At 38.2% G+C, this 23,051-nt stretch overlaps 1 protein-coding gene across 1 annotated transcript in view; it reads left to right on the top strand.

Annotated features, from left to right (window-relative positions):
* Nucleotides 1-7,649, top strand: part of TRAK2 (trafficking kinesin protein 2) — a 65,618-nt gene extending 57,969 nt beyond the window's left edge. Inside the window, exons 15-16 of the mRNA XM_068544665.1 lie at nt 1,051-1,156; nt 3,699-7,649. Coding sequence (XP_068400766.1) covers nt 1,051-1,156; nt 3,699-4,377 — 785 coding nt within the window. The 3' untranslated portion in view covers nt 4,378-7,649. The remainder of the gene's footprint in view (nt 1-1,050; nt 1,157-3,698) is intronic.
* The last annotated feature ends 15,402 nt before the right edge of the window (nt 7,650-23,051 follow it).

Genomic DNA, 23,051 nt, shown 5'->3' on the forward strand with positions numbered 1-23,051 from the left:
AGTTGCTCTGTGGCATGTGGGATCTTCCCGGATCAGGGCTCGAACCCGTGTTCCCTGCATTGGCAGGTGGATTCTTAACCACTGCGCCACCAGGAAAGTCCCCCAAGGGTCAAGATTTAATAAATAATTTTTACCGCTTCGTCATGACATTCTGATATGAATTTGGCTTTTTTTTCCCTACTGTAATTGGACAATAGTGATGAATACTAGTATAGCTTGGTGCCATTGCCTTGATTTGTGCTACAGAGCCAGCAGCTTTACCCACTATTACTTTTGCACCAGCAGTGCAAGTGCCAACCCAGTCAAAAAGGCAGATAGCATCTTAACATTGATATGAAAGTAGTTTTGACCTGTAGACTCCCACAAGGTGCAAATAACACTTCGAGAACCATTGGCGTAGATAGTTTGGCTAGAAAGATTGGATGACTAGTTCTTGGTTTGGTTTTTTTTTCTAATGTATTTTTTCAGAATGTGTTTTTCTCTTGTTTCTAAGCTATATTAAATCCTTTTGAATTACAGTTTTAAATTATTGAAGGATTCAGCTATATACTAACCAGTGGATACTAATACAATATGTAGGGCTTCCCTGGTGGCACAGTGGTTAAGAATCCACCTGCCAATGCAGGAGGCACAGGTTCGAGCCCTGGTCCAGGAATATCCCACATGCTGCGGAGCAACTAAGCCCACGAGCCACAACTACTGAGCCTGTGTGCCACAACTACTGAAGCCCACACGCCTAGAGCCTGTGCTCCACAACAAGAGAAGCCACTGCAATGAGAAGCCCGCACACCGCAACGAAGAGTAGCCCCCACTCGCCACAACTAGAGAAAGCCCACACGCAGCAACAAAGACCCAGTGCAGCCAAAAATAAATAAATAAATAAATTCATGGGGAAAAAATACAATATATATATTTCATTTCTAGATTTGGGGATTTTTGTATAAAAGACACCAGATAAATGCTGTGTTATTAATAGTAATGACGAACTTTTTACATTATTAACCTAGTCTTTCAATTTTGTGTTTGCTTCCCTAAAACTCTCTACTTCAGTTGCAACCTCAAACCCAGGAAAGTGTCTGTCCTGCACAAACTCAACATTCACCTTCACCACCTGTAGGATATTACATCCTTCTGATATTACTCAGGTTACCCCCAGGTAAGAGGGGCTGGGCAATTTGAGGCCTTACTTCTTTCCTCAACTCTGTTTTCTTGAATTTCTTTTTTAATTACTGTCATTTTAATTCCCAGAATTTTAATTAATGTACTGTGATAATTTGTCTTTAGAATATTTTCACCTTGTATTTTCTCATTTGATCATTATAACTCTTTGAAGTAGACAAGCCAAGCGAGTATGTAGTGTCTAAATGAAGAAAATGAGGCGTAGAAAGTTCAGGTGACTGGTCCAAGGGCAGGCAGGTAGTAAATGACTCACCTGAAACTACACCCAGAGTTAGCCAGACTGCAAGACTGGAGGGGCTAGTCCTCCGTAAAAGACTGCCCTCATTTCTGATATGACCTGCAAGTTCAGGGGGTTCCCAAAACCATGCTCTTGTTTGATAAATTTTCTAGAAGGACTCACAGAACTCACTGAAAGCCGTTATGCACGTGGTTACTGTTTATTACAGGGAAAGGTTACAGGATAAAATTAGCCGAAGGAAGAAACACATAAGTCAGAGTCTGGGAGGGTTCCACACATGAAACCTCCCTGTCCTTAGGAGTCATTACTTTCCTGGCATCAGTGTTTGACAGTGCACACAGAGTATTGCCAACCAGGGAAGCTCACCCCAGCCTTAGTGTCCAGATTTTTTTAACTGAGGCTTCACTGTGTAAGGCATGATTAATTGATTACCTATATAGCTATAACTCACTATAACTATAATAACTCACCTCCAGGTCCACTGACCCAAAGCTTCCACCCTAAATCACATGGTTAGTCTTCCTGGCATGGCCAGTCCCCATCCTACAGCTATTGGGTGTGGCCAGGTCCACTCCAAGATCTAGTGTGGCCAGGCTCCATCCTGAACAAACACACTTCTAGCAGCCGTGGCATAGATTACCTCCCAGAAGCTGAGGGCAAAGCCAGAACCCTCTGGGCAGTCGAAATTATTTACTACACAGACTAGAGCAATAAGCAATATTGCTGAAATTTCTGTCCTACCAATTCCAAAAAGAATCTAAGGCAATTTCCAGAGATATGTAGAACTTTGCAGGATAATGTTAACTAGATGTAGAGAAGAAAAATGAAGCAAAAAAGAATCAAGAGTAAGGATATAAAATGGATAGAGGAATACACCTAGTGTATAAATTGTACTATAAAGTCTTACATACTTGCTAAGTAAGGTGAGCCATGTATTTGAGTCTTAGCTTTCTAGCTGCCAGTGTGGCAGGAAATAACATTATGATTCACAATGTCTGTAAGATAGAAGCAAATTGACTGTTTAGGGAAGCATTTGGGTGGTATCCTATAAAGACCTCAGTAAAGTCTATAATAAACAGGCATACCTGCAATTTTTCTACATTGTTCTTATAGTCAACAAGATAGCAGGTTTTAAAAAATTGGTTCCTGAGGAGGCTCTCGATACAGGTTGATACCATCATTTGGTATGGTAGTGACATGAACAGTTTGGGAAAAGACAGGCAATTCTACAATAAAGTAGGACCAGGGAGGTGGGAGACTGGGAATACAGTAGACAGACTACATTAGAACCAAGGAGTCGAAGTTGTTTGCATTTTGCTTCTTTAATACAAGTTGGTACTTTAGAAAGTTTATTTATTAATCCTAAATTTGCATCTTGTTCATAATCTTTATAAATCTTGATATCTAGATATTCTGAGTATTTTGTGTTAAAGTGAAAGTTTATGTATTAAATGCTGGTAACATTTGTTCAAGGGGCAATAATTTGCTAAAGAAGTACCCTCTCCATTCTATCACCATTTCCTTGAGTACATGATTGTTTTTTTAGTTTTTTTTCTTTTTAACAAAGCATAGAATAAGAAGAAAGATTCTAATAGCTGTCAAAGCTTTTAATTATTTTTAATTTCCCAGAAACCCATGCTTTAAGTCAAGATTGAGAAAATCTTGGGGTATCCTTATACTACTATTGTTTGGAATTAACATTCTTGGAAATTTAACAATTAGAACTTTATTCTCAGTAATATAAAATTGACAGATTAAAAAGAAATGTGTCTCCTTAGAAAAGCGTCTTCGGTTTAATTATGAAAGATTGTATTTTCTAAAAGGTTGAAGAATTGTTAAATCACGGATTATTGTCTCTTGGTATATTTCACTTTATGGAATGGATATGTTAATAAAAATTTCTAAAGTTTACTTTCTTCAGTATTTAAATTTCTTTGATTCTTTAATCATAAAATTTAGTTGTATTTTCACAGATACATATTTTAGAGTTAAAATTTAAGAATAATAAAGTAATTATTTGAGAATAATAAAGTTATCTAAGTACAGTAAAATCATATCCTATGAAAAGAAATATGTTTCAATAAGTTAATGACTAAATTACAAATAACTAATCATTAAAGTAACACATCAAAATTTTCATTCCTCAGATACTGATGTGTTGCCTGTTCCTCTATATTTACTGTGGATAACTACTGTAATTACTTTAAATGCTGACTTGGGATTACTTTTTATTCTTAAATTCTCTCTCCTGCTTTTTTTTTTTTTTTCTTTCTATGTAAAGCTCTGGCTTCCCTTCATTATCCTGTGGAAGTAGTGGTAGCAGTTCATCAAACACAGCAGTGAATTCTCCTGCTATGTCCTATAGACTCAGCAATGGTGAATCCATCACCAACCGACGAGATTCCACCATAACCTTCAGCGGCACCATGAGCTTGGCCAAACTTCTACAAAAGCAAGGCATCTCTGCTAAAGCATACCACAGCCCAGTTTCAGAGAACCCCCTCCTCCAGCCTCTCCCTAGAGGCCTGGCTATCCCTTCCACACCACCAAATTCACCGTCTCACTCACCTTGCCCTTCTCCTTTGCCCGTTGAGCCTCGAGTGCATCTCTCTGAAAATTTTTTGGCCTCCCGACCAGCTGAAACATTCCTCCAGGAGATGTATGGCTTGAGACCGTCCCGAAACCCTCCTGATGTTGGGCAGTTGAAGATGAACTTAGTGGACAGGCTGAAAAGACTGGGGATAGCCAGAGTGATCAAGACCCCTGCAGCCCAGGAAAATGGAAGAAGCCAAGAGGCAGAAAATGGTCTTCAAAGACCAAACTCTGCTGTCTATTTAAATTCAGGTAGCAATTTATTGAGTGGACTGAGGAGGAATCAGAGTCTTCCAGTCATGATGGGTAGCTTTGGCACCCCAGTTTGCACATCATCACCCAAAATGGATATCCTGAAGGAAGACTGAGGTTCAGCAGTTGACTGACCTCTTATACAAGTTAGCACATGAAGGAAAGATTTGCACTGATACATGTAGTCTTGTCTGAGAGAAAAGGAATGTTGCAGAAGGGTTGTGAATGTGGGAAGGGGAAAGTGGAAGAACGGAAACAGAATTGGCATGAAGTCTGTCTGATAAATTGAAAGTATAAATGAATGGGTCATGAGTGTTTGGAAGCAGAGAAAGAAGAAATGTTTAATGCTGTCCTCCAGTTGGTATTTCTTGTCTTGAAAATAAAAAGTAACTAGAAAATAAATTCAGTAATATTGGAACATACCAGAAATACTGAACTTGCTAGCACATTTACTTCTGGTGAGCATAAGCAGGGAGGAACCCAGGTTAGGAGATGGGAAAAAAGAAGCAGCAGCTTTGACCATTAACCTTTAGAAAGCTGTTCTAGAAGGTTGCTGGAGTAAACTCAGTCTGTTACTGAGACAACAGTGAGATGGCTTATCTGCTGGCCCCTGTTAATGTCTGGTTAAATTACACCTCCATCAAAGAGTATGCTCACTGCATTATCAAACAAGGAATTTTACCTTTTTCATAAGATCAGACTAGTGGAGACTCCCTTTTTGCTTTCTGTTTTCAGGCCTTTGAGCCACTGGGATCCCAAACATAATCCACATTCCTTTTGCATTTGTGATTAATAAAGGTTAATTTTTTTAATTTGTATTTTTATACAATACCCCCCCAAACAACATGAGTGGGGGGTAGGAGGGATTTACTTTAAGAAGGAAAATATGGGTACATCGGAACCAAGGAAACTTGTTTTCAGAATATTTCTTCTGAATAAGTGCATTGGCCAAGGTGTATGAACATAATTACTGTACATGTCTTTCAAATTTCCTTGGAGGCTGGATGGGTTAAACCAGAAGTGCAATCAATAGGAATTAGAGAATGTTGTGTACTTATCTCTGTGAGTTTTTTTGGAAGGAAAGTTGGTTGCAACTAAACTTTTTCGAAAATGTGCTATGCATACTTTTAATGAAAGATGACATATATTTGCACAAAAGTTCTCAGGCACAGCAAATTATTATAAACTGAAGTAAAACCCAGGTGCTTTCTTTGAGATTATGTTTTTTTAATATAAAATAATATTAAAACATCTGCCTTTTTCTTCATATCCGCAGAATTAGAGAATGAACTTTTTTTAATGGGAATGTCAAACACTTTTGCTTTTTCTCTGGGATTCCTTTTTTCTTTTTTTTTAACTATGTGAAATGGCAAAGTGAAACTCTGGGATTAGGTTTCAGCCTTCAGCAGTGTGACGCAAGGGTTGAATTGGGAAAAAACAGATCTGTTTTCTGAGCATTGCTGACCGAGGTCTGCTTCTCATCAGATGACATGGCTTTATCTCGGCCATGCAGTTGAGAAAGAAATGCTGTTACATGAAAGGCATTGTGGAGAGAAGATGAAGGAGGGGGCTAGTTCTTTTTGAAAATGGGTGGCGTGTTACTTGATCTTTTCATTGCTTCATTAGCAAATGTTTTGCTCCTTTGTTCTTAAAATGAAAGGCAATTTTCTGAAGAATTCTTGATGGGCATGTTACTCCTGTGGCTCCCATCCATACACCTATTACAGGCCAGAGGAGGGTCCGTCTCTCCTCTTGAGCTGCCTCTCCTTCAGGAAGAGCTATGTGCTCAAAACACACATGCAAGAGTAAAATGTGTGAGTTTTCCATGATTTTTAGAATCTTTTAATAAAACTCTTCTAAATAAATTTCTTAAAAACAAAAAGTGTCCTCTCCCCATTCTCTCCCCCTTGCTCAATCATTCTGAAATCAGCAGACCATACACAGAGATGTTCAGAAAGGATTCCAGCTGGTCTGTAAGTGAACACACATGTCCCTGAATGTGGACCAGAAGAATTCCTGATGTTTAAATTTCTAGAATATTCCAATTCACATTTTAAATGATATTTGAGTTTCTACTTCATAAAGTAACTCTGGGGTGCTTATTTTAGACAATTCTTTAAGCTTTTTATTTATTCTCTAAGAAAGTAATCTTCCTGTACCAGTTTCCAAGAGACATCAGGAAGTAGGAAAATATAGGGCCAGAGAGTAGTACAAAGTGTTAAATTATCAGATTTTATGTATATTATATAAACAGCTATAAATTAAGCTAGATTTTGGAGTGTTCTGTATAATTAGTATACTTTTAAAATGACCGAGGCTAAAATGATCACTTTGGAGGCAGGGCAAGGGTGTATTCACAGCCAAATAAGCCTGTCTGATTAAAGAGAACCAGACTTTGGTTTTTGACAATTAAATTGATATTGCTGTTCCACCAGAAACACAATGATTGGAAACTGGTGCATGCTCGTCTCTAGAAATGAATCCTGTTTTGAAACTGGGTTTTGTTGTTTTTGAAATTTCCACCTAAAATCATTTTTTGTTGAGAATGAGAATCTCTATTATAATGAAATTGTGTGTAAAGTATAGTAAGAACTGGAGCCTTGTAGCAAGTTCCTTCTTAATTTATCTGTTATGTTTTAGCACTGTTCACATTTTAGTTTTTCTTTATCAACTGTGTATGTACTTTAATGCCAGTATAGGGAACTCTGATCTTTTTTTTTTTTTTTTTCCTTCTGAAGGGTCTCAGTGATTATACCTCAGGTATTTCTGAGTATCCTATTATCTACTAGGAGGGATACCTTCCCTGTGAACTCAGAATTAAAATTTCTCCTGAATTATGATGATCCCAAATCTTATGTAAATAGCCTTAGGCATGGGTCTTGGAAAAAAGTTAATGACTATTGTTAAAGTAGTTTTTTAAAAAATTTTGTACTATATGTCCTTGATTTGACCTGAATGAACAGACTTTGGCAAAGGGAGGAAATAAGTTAAAGGCAGCTCACAACAAGAGCCTGTTCTCTATAAAAGGTGTATTTTATACAGTATTGAAAGCCTGTTATTTTTTCTGACCATTCTGGTACACAATTAGTACTTGTTGGTAATAACATTGACTTTTGACACCTGGAACTAGAACTCTTAGTGTTTAGTAGCCCACTCCTTTGATGTCGGATGCCTGCAAGCCTGTACTCCAAGTACAACACAGCAGCATCTACACTGAGTGGTTGCATAGCCAGCACAGCTACCTGGGAGTGGCATGGTGCCCTCTGGGGCTGCCAGGGAGATACTGTAGTTTGATATCTGGGGCTTGACTTTGTCAAAGAGCTCTTTGTGCACCTACCTTTGCTCTGTCAAATGTTAATCAGATAATAAACATGAGTATCTTCTTAAATTTTCATTTGTCTTTCTGTGTTTTTGTCCCAGTTCTTTTCACAGGTAATCCTGCATTAAGTCTTTCCTTTCCATTATGTTGTTTGTGGTACAGAAAACAACTCTATTTGTCAAAACAACACAAAACAAACCAACAACAGTCATGAGTAGTAAACATCTTATTCTATTTTCTTAGATTTTTAAAAATAGAATAGCCATATTGTTTCCTCAGCAAAGTATCAGCAACAAAAAAATAAAATCTAAAGTCAATGCAGACCTTTAATTTGAAAAGACTCAGGAAGCATGAAGTGATTCATTACCTATAGCCCACAATTTACTATTGATACTCTTAGCTATTTTGAAACTGTTTCCAAGAAATTAAATTTGAGAATTGTTGGATTCTAACAGAAAAGTTCTTTGATGTTCTCTTTTCTCTCTCACAATTTAATTGCTGTATTTTTTTAGACTCATTTAATATCCATTTAGAAATAGGGAGATTGGTTCAAGATAGCAGAGTAGAGGGACATGCACTCCCGCTTGCAAGAGTACCAGAATTGCAACTAACTGCTGAACGATCATCAACAGGAAGACACAACTCACCAAAAAAGATACCCCACATCCAAAGACAAAGGAGAAGCTGCAATGAGATGGTAGGAAGGGCACAATCACAAATCAAATCCCATAACCGCTGGGTGGGTGACTCACAAACTGAAGAACAATTATACCACAGAAGTCCACCCACTGGAGTGACAGGACTAGGGGAAAACAGAGATTCCACTCTTGGAGGGCACACACAAAGTAGTGTGTGCATGAGGACCCAGGGAGAAGGAGCAGTGACCCCATAGTAGACTGAACCAGACCTACCTGCTAGTGTTGGAGGGTCTCCTGCAGAGGTGGGGGGTGGCTGTGGCTCACCACAGGGTCAAGGACACTGGCAGCAGAAGTTCCGGGAAGTACTCCTTGGCATGAGCCCTCCCGGAGTCCACCATTAGCCCCACCAAAGAGCCTGTAACCTCCAGTGCTGGGTTGCCTCAGGCCAAACAACCAACAGGGAGGGAACTCAGCCCCACACATCAGCAGACAAATGGATTAAAGTTTTACTGAGCTCTGCCCACCAGAGCAACACCCAGCTCTACCCACCACCAGTCCCTCCCATCAGGAAGCTTGCACAAGCCTCTTAGATAACCTCATCCACCAGAGGACAGACAGCAAAAGCAAGAAGAACTACAATCCTGCAGCCTGTGAAACAAAAACCACATTCACAGAAAGATAGACAAAATGAAAAGGCAGAGGACTATGTACCAGATGAATAAAACCCCAGAAAAACAATTAAATGAAGTGGAAATAGGCAAGCTTCCAGAAAAAGAATTCAGAATATTGATAGTGAAGATGATCCAGGACCTCAGAAAAAGAATGGAGGCAAAGATCGAGAAGATGCAAGAAATGTTTAGCAAAGACTTAGAAGAATTAAAGAACAAAAAAACAGAGATGAACAATACAATAACTGAACTGAAAAATACACTAGAAGGAATCAATAGCAGAATAACTGAGACAGAAGAACGGATAAGTGACCTGGAAGACAGAATCTTGGAATTCACTGCCGTGGAACAGAAGAAAGAAAAAAGAATGAAAAGAAATGAAGACAGCCTAAGAGACCTCTGGGACAATATTAAACACACCAAAATTCACAATTAAAATTGATAAACCTTTAACCAGACTCATCACGAAAAAGAGGGAGAGGACTCAAATCAATAAAATTAGAAATGAAAGAAGTTACAACGGACACTGCAGAAATACAAAAAGACTACTACAAGCAACTCTATGCCAATAAAATGGACAACCTGGAAGAAATGGACAAATTCTTAGAAAGGTATAACCTTCCAAGACTGAACCAGGAAGAAATAGAAAATATGAACAGAACAATTACAAGTAATGAAATTGAAACTGTGATTAAAAATCTTCCAACAAACAAAAGTCCAGGACCACTTGGCTTCACAGGTGAATTCTATCAAACATTTAGAGAAGAGCTAACACCCATCCTTCTCAAACTCTTCCAAAAAATTTCAGAGGAAGGAACACTCCCAAACTCATTCCACGAGGCCACCATCATCCTGATACCAAAACCAGACATAGATATCACAAAAAAAGAAAATTACAGACCAATATCACTGATGAATATAGATGCAAAAATCCTCAACAAAATACTAGCAAACAGAATCCAACAACACATTAAAAGGATCATACACCATGATCAAGTGGGATTTATCCCAGGGATGCAAAGATTCTTCAATATATGCAAATCAATCCATGTGATACACCATATTAACAAACTGAAGAATAAAAACCATATAATCATCTCAATAGATGCAGAAAAAGCTTTTGACAAAATTCAACACCCATTTATGATAAAAACTCTCCAGAAAGTGGGCATAGAGGGAACCTACCTCAACATAATAAAGGCCATATATGACAAACCCACAGCAAACATCATTCTCAATGGTGAAAAACTGAAAGCATTTCCTCTAAGATCAGGAACAAGACAAGGATGTCCACTCTCGCCACTATTATTCAACATAGTTTTGGGAGTCCTAGCCATGGCAATCAGAGAAGAAAAAGAAATGAAAGGAATATAAATTGGAAAAAGAAGAAAAACTGTCACTGTTTTCAGATGACATGATACTATACATAGATAATCCTAAAGATGCCACCAGAAAACTACTAGAGCTAATCAATGAATCTGGTAAAGTTGCAGGATACAAAATTAATGCACAGAAATCACTTGCATTCCTATACACTAACAACGAAAGATCAGAAAGAGAAAATAAGGAAACAATCCCATTCACCATTGCAACGAAAAGAATAAAATACCTAGGAATAAACCTACCTAAGGAGGTAAAAGACCTATACTCAGAAAACTACAAGATACTGATGAAAGAAATCAAAGATGACACAAACAGATGGAGAGATATACCATGTTCTTGGATTGCAAGAATCAATATTGTGAAAATGACTATACTACCAAAAGCAATCTACAGATTCAATGCAATCCCTATCAAATTGCCAATGACATTTTTTACAGAACTAGAACAAAAAATCTTAAAATTTGTATGCAGACATGAAAGACCCCGAATAGCCAAAGCAATCTTGAGGGGAAAAAAATGAAGCTGGAGGAATCAGACTCCCTGACTTCAGACTATACTACAAAGCTACAGTAATCAAGACAATATGGTACTGGCACAAAAACAGAAATATACATCAATGGAACAGGATAGAAAGCCCCGAGATAAACCCATGCACCTATGGTCAACTAATCTATAACAAAGGAGGCAAGGATATACAATGGAGAAAAGACAGCCTCTTCAATAAGTGGTGCTGGGAAAACTGGACAGCTACATGTAAAAGAATGAAATTAGAACACTCCCTATCACCATACACAAAAATAAACTCAAAATGGATTAAAGACCTAAAGGTAAGACCGACACTATAAAACTCTTAGAGGAAAACATAGGAAGAACACTCTTTGACATAAATCACAGCAAGAACTTTTCTGACCCACCTCCTAGAGTAATAGAAATAAAAACAAAAATAAACAAATGGGACCTAATAAAACTTAAAAGCTTTTGCACAGCAAAGGAAACTATAAACAAGATGAAAAGACAACCCTCAGAATGGGAGAAATTCTGCAAATTCTGCAATTTGTATTCCTTTCCTTTCTTTTTCTTCTCTGTTGCAAATGAATCAACAGACAAAGGATTAATCTCCAAAATATATAAATAGCTCAAGCAGCTCAATATTAAAAAAACAAACAACCCAATCCAAAAATGGGCAGAAGACCTAAATAGGCATTTCTCCAAAGAAGACATACAGATGGCCAACAGGTATATGAAAAGCTGCTCAACATCACTAATTATTAGAGAAATGCAAATCAAAACTGCAGTGAGGTATCACCTCACACCGGTTAGAATGGACATCATCAGAAAATCTACAAACAACAAATGCTGGAGGGGGTATGGAGAAAAGGGAACCCTCCTGCACTGTTGGTGGGAATGTAAATTGATACAGCCACTATGGAGAACAATATGGAGGTTCCTTAAATAACTAAAAATAGAATTACCATATGATCCAGCAATCCCACTACTGGGCATATACCCAGAGAAAACCATAATTCAAAAAGGCACATGCACCCCAATGTTCATTGCAGCTCTATTTACAATAGCTAGGTCATGGAAGCAACCTAAATGCCCATCGACAGATAAATGGATAAAGAAGATGTGGTATATATATGCAATGGAATATTACTCAGCCATAAAAAGGAATGAAATTGGGTCATTTGTAGAGATGTGGATGGACCTAGAGACTGTCATACAGAGTGAAGTAAGTCAGAAAGAGAAAAATATCGTATATTAACACATATATGTGGAATCTAGAAAAATGGTACAGATGAACCAGTTTGCAAGGCAGAAATAGAGACACAGATGTGGAGAACAAACGTATGGACACCAAGCGGGGAAAGTGTAGGGGTGGGGGGGGGGGGGCGGGTGGGATGAATTGGAAGAGTGGGATTGGCATGTATACACTAATATGTATAAAATAGATAACTAATAAGAACCTGCTGTATAAAAAATAAAATTAAAATTAAAAAAAAAGAAATATGAACATTTTGTGAGAAGTGAGTAATGTATGAGTCTCTACTTCTTTGATATATAATTTAGCAATATTCCCAGCATCTTTGTGTTTTCTTTCACAAATGATTATCAGTGGATGTGTTTTAAGTTCAAAAACCTGATGAGGGTTAAGATTTGAGGCTTTCAGCATCCTGTTGACTTCCATCTCTGTTTTTCTTATATGTTTGAGTTATGCTAGTATTGGTTTTTCTTTTTTTCATTAGTTTTTATGAAATAGGGCTAAAATGCCATAAAATTTTCAAGTGAACAAATGCCGTGCAGGTTTGGCGAAGATGCCAAAACACAACCGTTGGCTGACAGTCAGGAAGTGCTGTATTCTTTAACAGAAGAAAGTATGAGTGAAGCACACCAAAGGTGAGGTGAGATGTTAGAGGAAATATATATAAATGTCAAATAAGTAAAAAAAATTTATTCCATTAAATTTATTTTTCTTACCTTCTCAGCAAAATCACTAAGTTGTTTAAAAGCAAGAATTTCACATCACATCCCAACATTCCAACAAATGGGCCAGAAAATTTTACAAAGTATTTTAATTTCATTTAATTCACTACCACTTATAAAGCTATTTCACCATCTCTCAAAGCAATCGCCAGATCTGTACAATAATGTGAAGAATTGGCGCCATGATTCATTCGCATTCCATCTAGACCTCTCTATATATATCAATTTAAAGATAATCAGAACCCATATTGCAAAATGCTCTTCAGCTATAATATGTAGTTCTTGCAAGTACCACTCCAATATATGAGTACCTGTGGAATTACAAATGAAAACATGAGAAGCAAACAATGGATGCTCAGCACCACTGGGAAACAGTTATCTCTTTATGCGTAAATCTGTGCATTCATGCTGAGTGTTTTTGACAAGTTCCCTTTCCTCCCACCTCACTGCTCCTGCCGCAGTTCCACCTGCATTCCAAAGCAGGGCCTCTGACCTTAGCAGCAGGACAACCCAGAAACTTTCATAGCATGTGGACACAGTCATCTTTTGTTCTAAAGATAAAGGGCAAGCGATGGGGAGAAGCATTCCCCTGGGGCCTGATGATGTTAATGATGAGGAAGCATGTTTAGGGTTACAGGTCCTGCTATTCCAGAACTGAGCTCAAAATCAAGTGTGCCCATGTGTTCTTTAATAAAGTTAGGTTTTTGTGTAGACCTGTGATATGCAGAGCCCTCTAAAGCCCAGGGCTCAGGGCAACGGCCTCTCCTTCTAGGTGTGAGGGTGGCACTGCAGGCTCTTGCATAATACCTGTGGCTCCCTGGCTAGGGGCCATTTGGAAACTGCTGAATGAGTGTGTGGGATTTAGCATAGCACCCTTAACTCAGATCTTAAAAGACAAGAAATGATCAAAGAGAACTGAAAATAATGACAAGCTCCTTAAGAGAACACTGTCTTTTCCACACTGGGAATGTTCTCATAGAGCCACCAAATAGAGCCACACGAACGGGAAGCCTCTAAATGCTCACCAGCTGATCACATTTGCCATTTCATGAGGGCTGCAGCGTCACACAAGATGGTGCCCATTTCCCCAGCCAATGTGCAGACTAATTTTGATGACATATGTGGATTGTTAGGTCACAGTTTCTCTCATTCATTTATTCAACTTATACTTGGTTATACTGTTGGTATTCTGGCCTCCTCCACCTCCATTCCAAATACTAAGGCACATTGCTTTGGGGAAAGTTACTGAGAATGTTAGTAGCATCAGTCCCCTTACGGGGTCTTCAGATAGAGCCTTTTATGCAATGCCAAAGTTTCCCTAAATTCAACCAAAGAAAGAGCAGTGAACACTTACCTCTGAAAAACTTTCATTTCCTTCCCTTCTGCTGTTTTAGAGATAACAAAGTTGTCCTAATGACTAAAAAGAAGAAAGGAGGGGAAAAAATCCCAATGTTATTAGTGCTAAGCCTTGGCCAAGTCAAGTGGCTGGGGTTTTCCTTCAGCACCCACTTCCTTTGTATCTTTCTTTTTAGCCACTCTCCACACAAGACCCTAATAATCCTACGATTATTATTTTTTAATCATAAGACAGCAGGTAAATATAAATTTTCATGCAATAAACAGACTCAAAATAAATATCCAATTCCTAAATCCAATGCCCTTGTTCTCTTGGTAACTTCTCTCCCTCCTTTTTAGCTTTTTTTTTTTTTTCTGACGTGGACCATTTTTAAAGTCTTCAATGAATTTTTTACAATATTGCTTCTGTTTTATGTTTTGGTTTTTTGGCCATGAGTCATGTGGGATCTTAGCTCCCCACGCAGGGATCAAACCCACACCCCCTGCATTGGAAGGCGAAGTCTTAACCATTGGACCACCAGGGAAGTCCTCCTTTTAGCTTTTGAAGTCATCTCTACCTAGTCTGCTCATGGTACTTGGAGTCATGGCAGCCACAGTGCAATCACGAGGCTCCCCTCCAGCAACACACTGAGGCTGGCATGACAGAAAGATGGAAAGAACCCAGTTCTTTTTTTGTATATAGTTTGTATGATCTTTATACATACTTTGATGCTTCAGCTTTACTTTGGTAACTATTGCAAAATATCAACAGAGATTTGCAAATGAAGGGCAATTTTCTCCAACTGTTCCTTATGAATCACATAAAATACATTTTTCCTCCATAGCAGTTGTCGTATGGTAATAAGATGATAATGCAAATCGTAAAATACACAATAATCCAACTAAGTGCAAATAATTAGAGTCAGTCCTAGCATTTGAAAAATGGTCCATTTGGTTTCAGTGAATATGTTATGTTTCTCCACACTTAAATTCAAATCTTCTTTACTTAGAGACTAATTTGTTAATCAGTCAAGTCACCAAGGCTAGAGAACATATCTGTGAGAGTAAAGATTTATTTTAAATGTAGACATATTTATTTTCTCTGCTGACTAATTAAATATTCATTATGTGTATAAAGGAAGATTTATTGAAAATAAATATTCTGGAATATAGTAACAGTGATAAGGAAGAGAGGGAGAAGAACTAACATAGATTAAATGGAAAGAACCCAGTTCTACAATGACATTTCTGAGTCTACATCAACTCTGGTAGCCTGACCTCAGACTTTGTATTTCATGAAATTAATGAACCTCTCTGTTTTAAGCCACTTTCATTCATGTGGTAGTTTTACATAGTTTAACTAACACATGGTTCATACTTTGAGAAACACTGTCATAAACATTGGTGTTCCTCAGGGCTCTGTTCTAGACCCTCTTCTCTTCTTACACAACCCTTTCCCTGTGTGATCTCATCCACTGCCTTGGCTTAAAATAATATCTACTCTGAAGACTCCTAAAGTGTTTATAGCCCAGACTCTTCTTCTGAACTCCCAAAACATGTAACAAACTCTGTAACAGACCTCACCACTTGGATATCTCCCTGGTATCTCAGACTCAAGTCCAAGAAATCATGGCCAGCTCCCCTGAGCCTGTCTGTCCCCCAGACTTTCCCATCTCAATAAATGGCCCCACCATCTACTCAATTGCTTGAGCTAGAAACCCAGGAGTCATCATGGCCTCCTCCTTTTCCCTCAATCACCAAGACCTCTTGTGTCCTCTTTCTCTCCATCTCCACTGCTACTCCCTCATTTGGCCACTGCCACAGACTCCTAACTGATTTTCCTCCCTCATACCTTGGTCCCTCCAATTGTTTTTTTCTACACTGCAGTCAAAATTATCTTTCTAATATGCAAAGCTAGTTAGAGTCTTTCTCTAATTAAAACTATTTGACTCATTAAACTAGAGAGAAATCCCAGCTATCCACTCCCACTGCATGTGGTGAGGCCCTCAACATAAGCTTCATTGTGCTTTTTTGGAATTTATTAACTGTCCGTTTCCCCACTAGTCTCTAAGCTCTTTGGATCCCAGGAACTGAGGTATCCACCCAACCTCACAACAGTGCCTGGCACGCAGTAGATAGTAAGTGTGGAGTAGAATGAATGGATGAACTTATAACAAAGGTTTAAAAGCTTTGGGTTGTGACTCATCAGTGAATCATGAAATCAATCTGGTGGATTTATAATCAGCTTTCATTTTAAATAGAAGAAAAAGGGATAGATTGGGAGTTTGGGATTGACATGTACACACTACTATATTTAAAATAGATAACCAATAAGGACCAACTGTATAGCACAGGGAACTCTGCTCAAAATTCTGTAATAACCTAAATGGGAAAAGAATTTGAAAAAGAATAGATACATGTACATGTATAACTGGATCACTTTGCTGTACACCTGAAACTAATACAACATTGTTAATCAACTATGCTCCAATATAAAATAAAAATTAAAAAATAATAATAATAAATTTTATTTTAAAAAATTAAAAAATTTAAAAAATTTTTTAAAAAATAGATGAGAATAGTATGTAATAAGGGTATTATTTAAGGAATTTTTTATTATAAAATGTGTAAAATATAGTGAGGTGCAGCAGAATAAAAATAAAAGCCACTGGTCTTTTTTTAAGCAAGCATTTTTTTTCCTGTTGGGTTGGCCAAAAAGTTCGTTCACGGTTTTCGGTAACATCTTAACAAAAAACCCAAACGAACTTTTTAGCAAATCCAATATGAGAAAAAACAGCTTTCTTTAGGGAAAAAAAAAAAAATCTGAGTTTCTTGGTACTGAAAAAGACTCCTGCCCTGGGGGATTTGTACTTTTATAGATTTCAAATCCTGAAATTCAAGGAAGAAAGTGCTTACTTTAGAGTTTTAGGTTTCTGTGAGCAAATGACAGAGGAACTTAAAACCCATCACGTTTCCTGTCTGGAAACTACTGCCACAGCCAACTAAGCCTAGGAGTGCTGTTTAATTTTATTTCCTCTGAAAGTATATCTTAAGCATATCTTGTCTCACATCTTGGAGAATTTCTCAATGGCTGAATTTCTCCAGCCTTCTCTCTTAGAGAGCAGAGTGCCTGAGCCAATGAGGTGCTGCCGTTCTGTTTCCATAGCAATAAAAGAAACAAACCTTCCCTTCCATCTCCCAAGGACAAACCTCACAACGCAAAGCCCACGTCAACAGTCTGAATGAAGGGGTGACTTTCTGCTCTAGTTTGACTTTCATTGCAATACTGAAAGACTCAAACTGGATTGTCTTTAGAAGGGAAATTCATGCTCATGCCAGGTCAGCCTTTGTAAAAGACTTTGACTGGATTCACTGGAAGCCTGTCTCTCTGCAGCACACATACTGTGGATTTTCTGCTCTGGCATTTCAATCACTTGGAATGACCACTGAAGTCTCGAGTTCTGGAACTCTCTGGATTTGACCTAGAATGAATTCTGATTTTGTGTTGGTGCAAAACAGTTTCTCTATAACCTTGTGGTGTCTTTAAGACTCTTGGCTTGGAGAGGAACCACATGGGAAAAACAAATCTTTGGGCAGTCCAAGGTAAGCCCTTTGGAAAGATGTTTCATATAATTTTTTTCTGGAGGCTCAGCTGGCTCACTGGTGACTACAGAGTCACCTGTTGGCACATTCGGTCCACTGATCCTCAGGTAAAATCATCAGGGAGAGATATAGGAAAGGAAAATGATGAGGAGAAAGAATCCTAACCCCATCACCACCACACACACCCCTATGTTTAGAGCCATACAATGTGCATCAAGACACTCTGTATGCAGTAGATCTATCTATGCTGATATGGAAATATCTATTAGATAGCCTGTTATATATTAAAAAAAAAAAAAAAGCAGAAATGGTGTAGTGTGTAAAGTGTGTTCTCACTTGTGTAAAAAATTTTAAAGATTACAGAACATTTCTGGAAGGATAACCAAAAAGCTGTTAACAGTGATTCACTCTTGGGAGAGTACAGAGGTAGAGGGCTGACGTTTAGCTCGTATGCAGTTATTGATATAGTGAAATACTACCATACTGGTTGTGCATATACATTGTTCAAGCCCCTCGAATGCCCTGACTGCCACCTTGGTTACCCCAGCACCTCCCCTGGCACCCCCATACCTCCTCAGGATTCAGCAGGTAAGGGTTTAATACCTGGCGTGGGGATGGGAGAGGGTCCTCCACCCTGTTCCATCCCTATAACCCTTGACTATTCTGATTGTTCCATAGTCTTGTCTTACTGGTTGTTAAATATTTTGAGTGTCATCCCCACGAGTATTTGGAGGGAGAGGCCTTTACTTTTTAAGAGCAAAAGAATATGCACCAAGCATTGGTGAAAAAAGGAAACAACCAAATGTTCATCAATATAAAACCGGCTAAAAATATAAACAGGTACATTCATAAAAGAGAAATTTACAAAGTTATGATGATATAGAATCAAATCTCAGGCTTGTTTTAAAGATTTGTCTTAAGTATAATTAAAATTATAGGTTTGCTTTTAAAATAATCTAGTGTTAGAAAAGTGGGCTGAGTATAGATGAATGAGAGTAGCCACAAATTGCTAATTGTTGAAGCTAGGTGATGTGTGAGTTCACTGTACTCTTTTCTCTACTTTTGTACATTTAAAAAGTCTCTCCATAGTAAACATAAGTTTAAAAATGATTATATGATTATACATATATATATATATATATATATATATATATATATATATATATATATATATATATATATATATAGTTACTGACATTAAAAGAAGCTCATGACATTGTTTTAAAAAGGCACATCTAGAATGTAAGTAGAGTTTGTTCTCATTTATGGAAAATTATATAAATCTGTTTCTTTAGAGGGAATTCTAGAAGACATTAATCAAAATATTTTCAGTGGTCATCTCTAGATGTTAGTATTTTGGAGAATTTTTACTTCCTTAGACTCTTCTGTGTTATGATTTTCTTTACAATAAGCATATTTCAATTTAACAGAAACACAAAAATAAACCTATTCTCCCACAAATTTAGAAATAAAAGTTTCTGTAAACAAAATGCCACTGGGGTTCATAATATTCCTAAACTCAGTTACCAGTTTTTGAGAATGTAATGTATGCAAGGCAGTGTGCCAAGAGCTTTCCTGACATGGTCTCGTTCCATGTGCACAACAGCACAATGAGGAGGCATGAATTTTTGTCCCCATTTTGCAGATGAGGAAACTGAGACTCAGAAATGTGAAAGTACATCTTTTGAGGTCCCACAGCTGATAAGTGGAGAAGCTTCCATGCAAATCAGACCCATCTGATTCCAAAACCCAAAGAAAATTTTAGTAAAGAATGTTGTGGAGGGGGAAGAAAAATCACAATTCTGACATTCTGGCCCAATTTTCATTTTTAAATATATTCTTTTCTAACCCTTGTCCATATTGGTACAAACTTTTACATAATTGTATTCACTGCATAGACACTATTTTCTATCTTGGTTCATACTCATTTCTTCATGTTTCCACAGGCTTTAAAGTGGTCAGTTAAAATCTATATAGCGGGGCTTCCCTGGTGGTGCAGTGGTTGAGAATCTGCCTGCCAATGCAGGGGACACGGGTTCGAGCCCTGGTTTGGGAAGATCCCACATACCACGGAGCAGCTGGGCCTGTGAGCCACAACTACTGAGCCTGTGCGTCTGGAGCCTGTGCTCCACAACAAGAGAGGCTGCGATAGTGAGAGGCCCGCGCACCGCGATGAAGAGTGGCCCCCGCTTGCCACAACTAGAGGAAGCCCTCACACAGAAACGAAGACCCAACACAGCCAAAATAAATAAATTAATTAATTAATTAATTTAAAAAAAAGAACTATATTAAAAAAAAAAAATCTATATAGGGCTTCCCTAGCAGTCCAATGCTAAGTCTCTGCTTCCACTGCAGGGGGCACGGGTTCGATCCCTGGTCTGAGAACTAAGATCCAGTACGCCACGTGGTGCAGCAAAAAAAACAAGAAAACAAAAAAAACTATATAAACTCCACTGAGTGGTTGTACCATAATTTACTTATGCATTTTGGTTTTTTAATTCTAATTTTTAATATTATCTATAACATTGTAATGACTGTTACATTTTCACAGTTTTACTTGTGGAGCTCCTTTGTCCTTGTTGACTGCTCCCTGTGATTAGAGCCACCCAGTTTATTAGTCAGGTAACAAATATTTATCAAATACCTGTCATGGACAAGTTGCTTTGCCAGGCTCCCTGGGGGCACAGAGAATGGCATGGTGGAGCCAGGCCTTTAAGAACTGTTCAGTCCAGATGGGCCGACCAGAAATGGAATAGGGAAGGCACTTGCTGGGAGTTGGCCTGCCCCAGACTCTCACTTCTTGCCCCTGGGACTCCTCTAAACCCCCAAGTTCAGGATCGGCCCCATTCTCACAGGAAGCAGATACAAGGTCCTAAACAGAAGCAGAGCTTCTGTCTTACTACTGCTGCAGGCTCCTCTCAGATTCTTACCTGAATTCTAGCCCCCTGTGGCACCATCTTCTCACCTGGGGTGCTCCACCCCACCTCCTTCCCTTGTCTCCCTGAGACCTCCTGACCAGGGCCCCAGCAAAGGGGAACACGGACAGCTAGATAAAGTGGCCCTGTCACCTGGTCGTTGGGCCAACATTCTCCATCCCACACCCACCCCCAATCTTCCAGTGCAGTCACAAATCACTTTTTGGTTAAATCAATATTAAGCGTTTACATTAATATATATGAGTGTGTTCCTTACTATGATTTTATTTACTTTCTTATACAATATTTGTTAGCTTGCAGTAATTATGCAATTTTAATTTTCTTAGGAGTCTATGTTTCTATTTTTAACTTTTCCCCGAATTTTCTGTTTCCTGTTACAAGTGCTCTGTAACAAACTACCACAAATTTAGTGGCTTAAAACACCAGTTTATCTTTTAGTTCTGAAGTCAGAAATCTGAAATGGGTCTCACAGAGCTAAAATCAAGATGTTGGCAAGACTTCGTTCCTTCTGTAGGTTCAGGGGAGAATCATTCCCTTGCCTTTTCCAACTTCTAGAGGCTGCCCACATTCCTTAGCTCATGGCCCCTTCCTCAATCATGCCTACTTGGCCATTTTCTTCTCTGACTCTGACCCTCCCACCTTCCTGTTAAAGGAACACTAATGATTAACTTGGGTCCACACGGATAATCCAGATAATCTCCCCATCTCAAGATCCTTAACTTCAGTATCTTGGCTGTTATGAATAATGCTACAATGAACATAGGGAGGGTGCATATATCTTTTCAAATTAGTGTTTTTGTTTTCTCCATATAAATACCCAGAAGTGGAATTGCTAGATTGTATGGTAGTTCTATTTTTAACTTTTTGAGGACCCTCCATACTGTTTTCCATAGGGGCTGCACCAATTTACATTCCCATGAACAGTGCACAAGGATTCCCTTTTCTCCACATCCTCGTGAACACTTGCTACTTGTTGTCTTTTTGATGATGGCCATTCTGACAGTTGTGAGGCAATATCTCATTGTGGTTTTGATTAGCATTTCCCTGATGATTAGTGATGTAAGCATTTTTTCATGTGTCTGTTGCCCACCTGTATATCTTCCTTGGAAAATTGTCTATTCAGGTCCTTTACCCTTTTTTAAAAAAAATTATTTTATTTATTTATTTATGGCTGTGTTGGGTCTTCGTTTCTGTGCGAGGGCTTTCTCTAGTTGTGGCAAGCGGGGGCCACTCTTCATCGCAGTGCGCGGGCCTCTCACTGTCGCGGCCTCTCTTGTTGCAGAGAACAGGCTCCAGACGCGCAGGCTCAGTAATTGTGGCTCACAGGCCCAGTTGCTCCGTGGCATGTGGGATCTTCCCAGACCAGGGCTCGAACCCGTGTCCCCTGCATTGGCAGGCAGATTCTCAACCACGGCGCCACCAGGGAAGCCCCCTTTACCCATTTTTTAATTGAATTGTTTGGTTTTTTTGCTACTGAGTTGTGTGTTCTTTTATATTTTGGATATTAACTCCTTATCAGATATATCGTTTGCAGATATCTTCTCCCATTCAGTAGGTCGCCTTGTCGTCTTGTTGGTTTCCTTTGCTGTGCAGCCTAACGACCCATCAACAGATGAATGAATGAAGAAGATGTGCCATATATATACAATGGAATATTACTCAGTCATAAAAAAGAATGAAATCTTGTCATTTGCAACAACATGAATGGACCTAGAGGCTATTATGCCAAGTGAAATAAGTCAGAGAAAGACAAACACTGCATGATTTCACTTCTATGTGGAATCTAAAAAACAAAACACCCTTTTTCACTTTTGCAAAAATTCTAGTATATTTTTAGTATAACATTTCTAATTCTAATATAACATTTTAAAATATTTTAGTTATCTACATTGTTTTTAAACTCAGTTTCCTGCCAATCTTTCCATATGACTCCTTAACCAGCCAAGCAACTCTGATTTATTCTATTCTGATAACACACTCTATTGGCCTTACCTGTATGAACGTGAGTTATTTTCAATAAAAACTTTAATAATTACTTTAAAACATAAAAATAAAAAATAAACAACAAAACAAATGAACAAACAAAACAAAACAGAAACAGACTCATAGATATAGAGAACAAACTGGTTGCCAGAGGGGAGAGGGGTAAAGAGTTGAGCAAAATAGATGAAGAGGATCATGAGGTACAAATTTCCAGTTATAAAATAAATGTCATAGGATGTAATGTACAGCCTATGGAATATAGTCAATAATACTGTAATAACTTTACAAGGTGACATGGTTACTAGACTTATCATGATCAGTTTGTAATGTATGTAAATGTCAAATCACTATATTGTATACTGGAAACTAATATAATATTGTATGTCAACTATACTTCAATAAAAAATAAACTAGAGGGGAAAAAAAGCATGGTGGGGGGGG

The sequence above is a fragment of the Eschrichtius robustus genome, chromosome 5 (genome assembly GCF_028021215.1).
Source record: "Eschrichtius robustus isolate mEscRob2 chromosome 5, mEscRob2.pri, whole genome shotgun sequence".
Classification (NCBI taxonomy): domain Eukaryota; kingdom Metazoa; phylum Chordata; class Mammalia; order Artiodactyla; family Eschrichtiidae; genus Eschrichtius; species Eschrichtius robustus.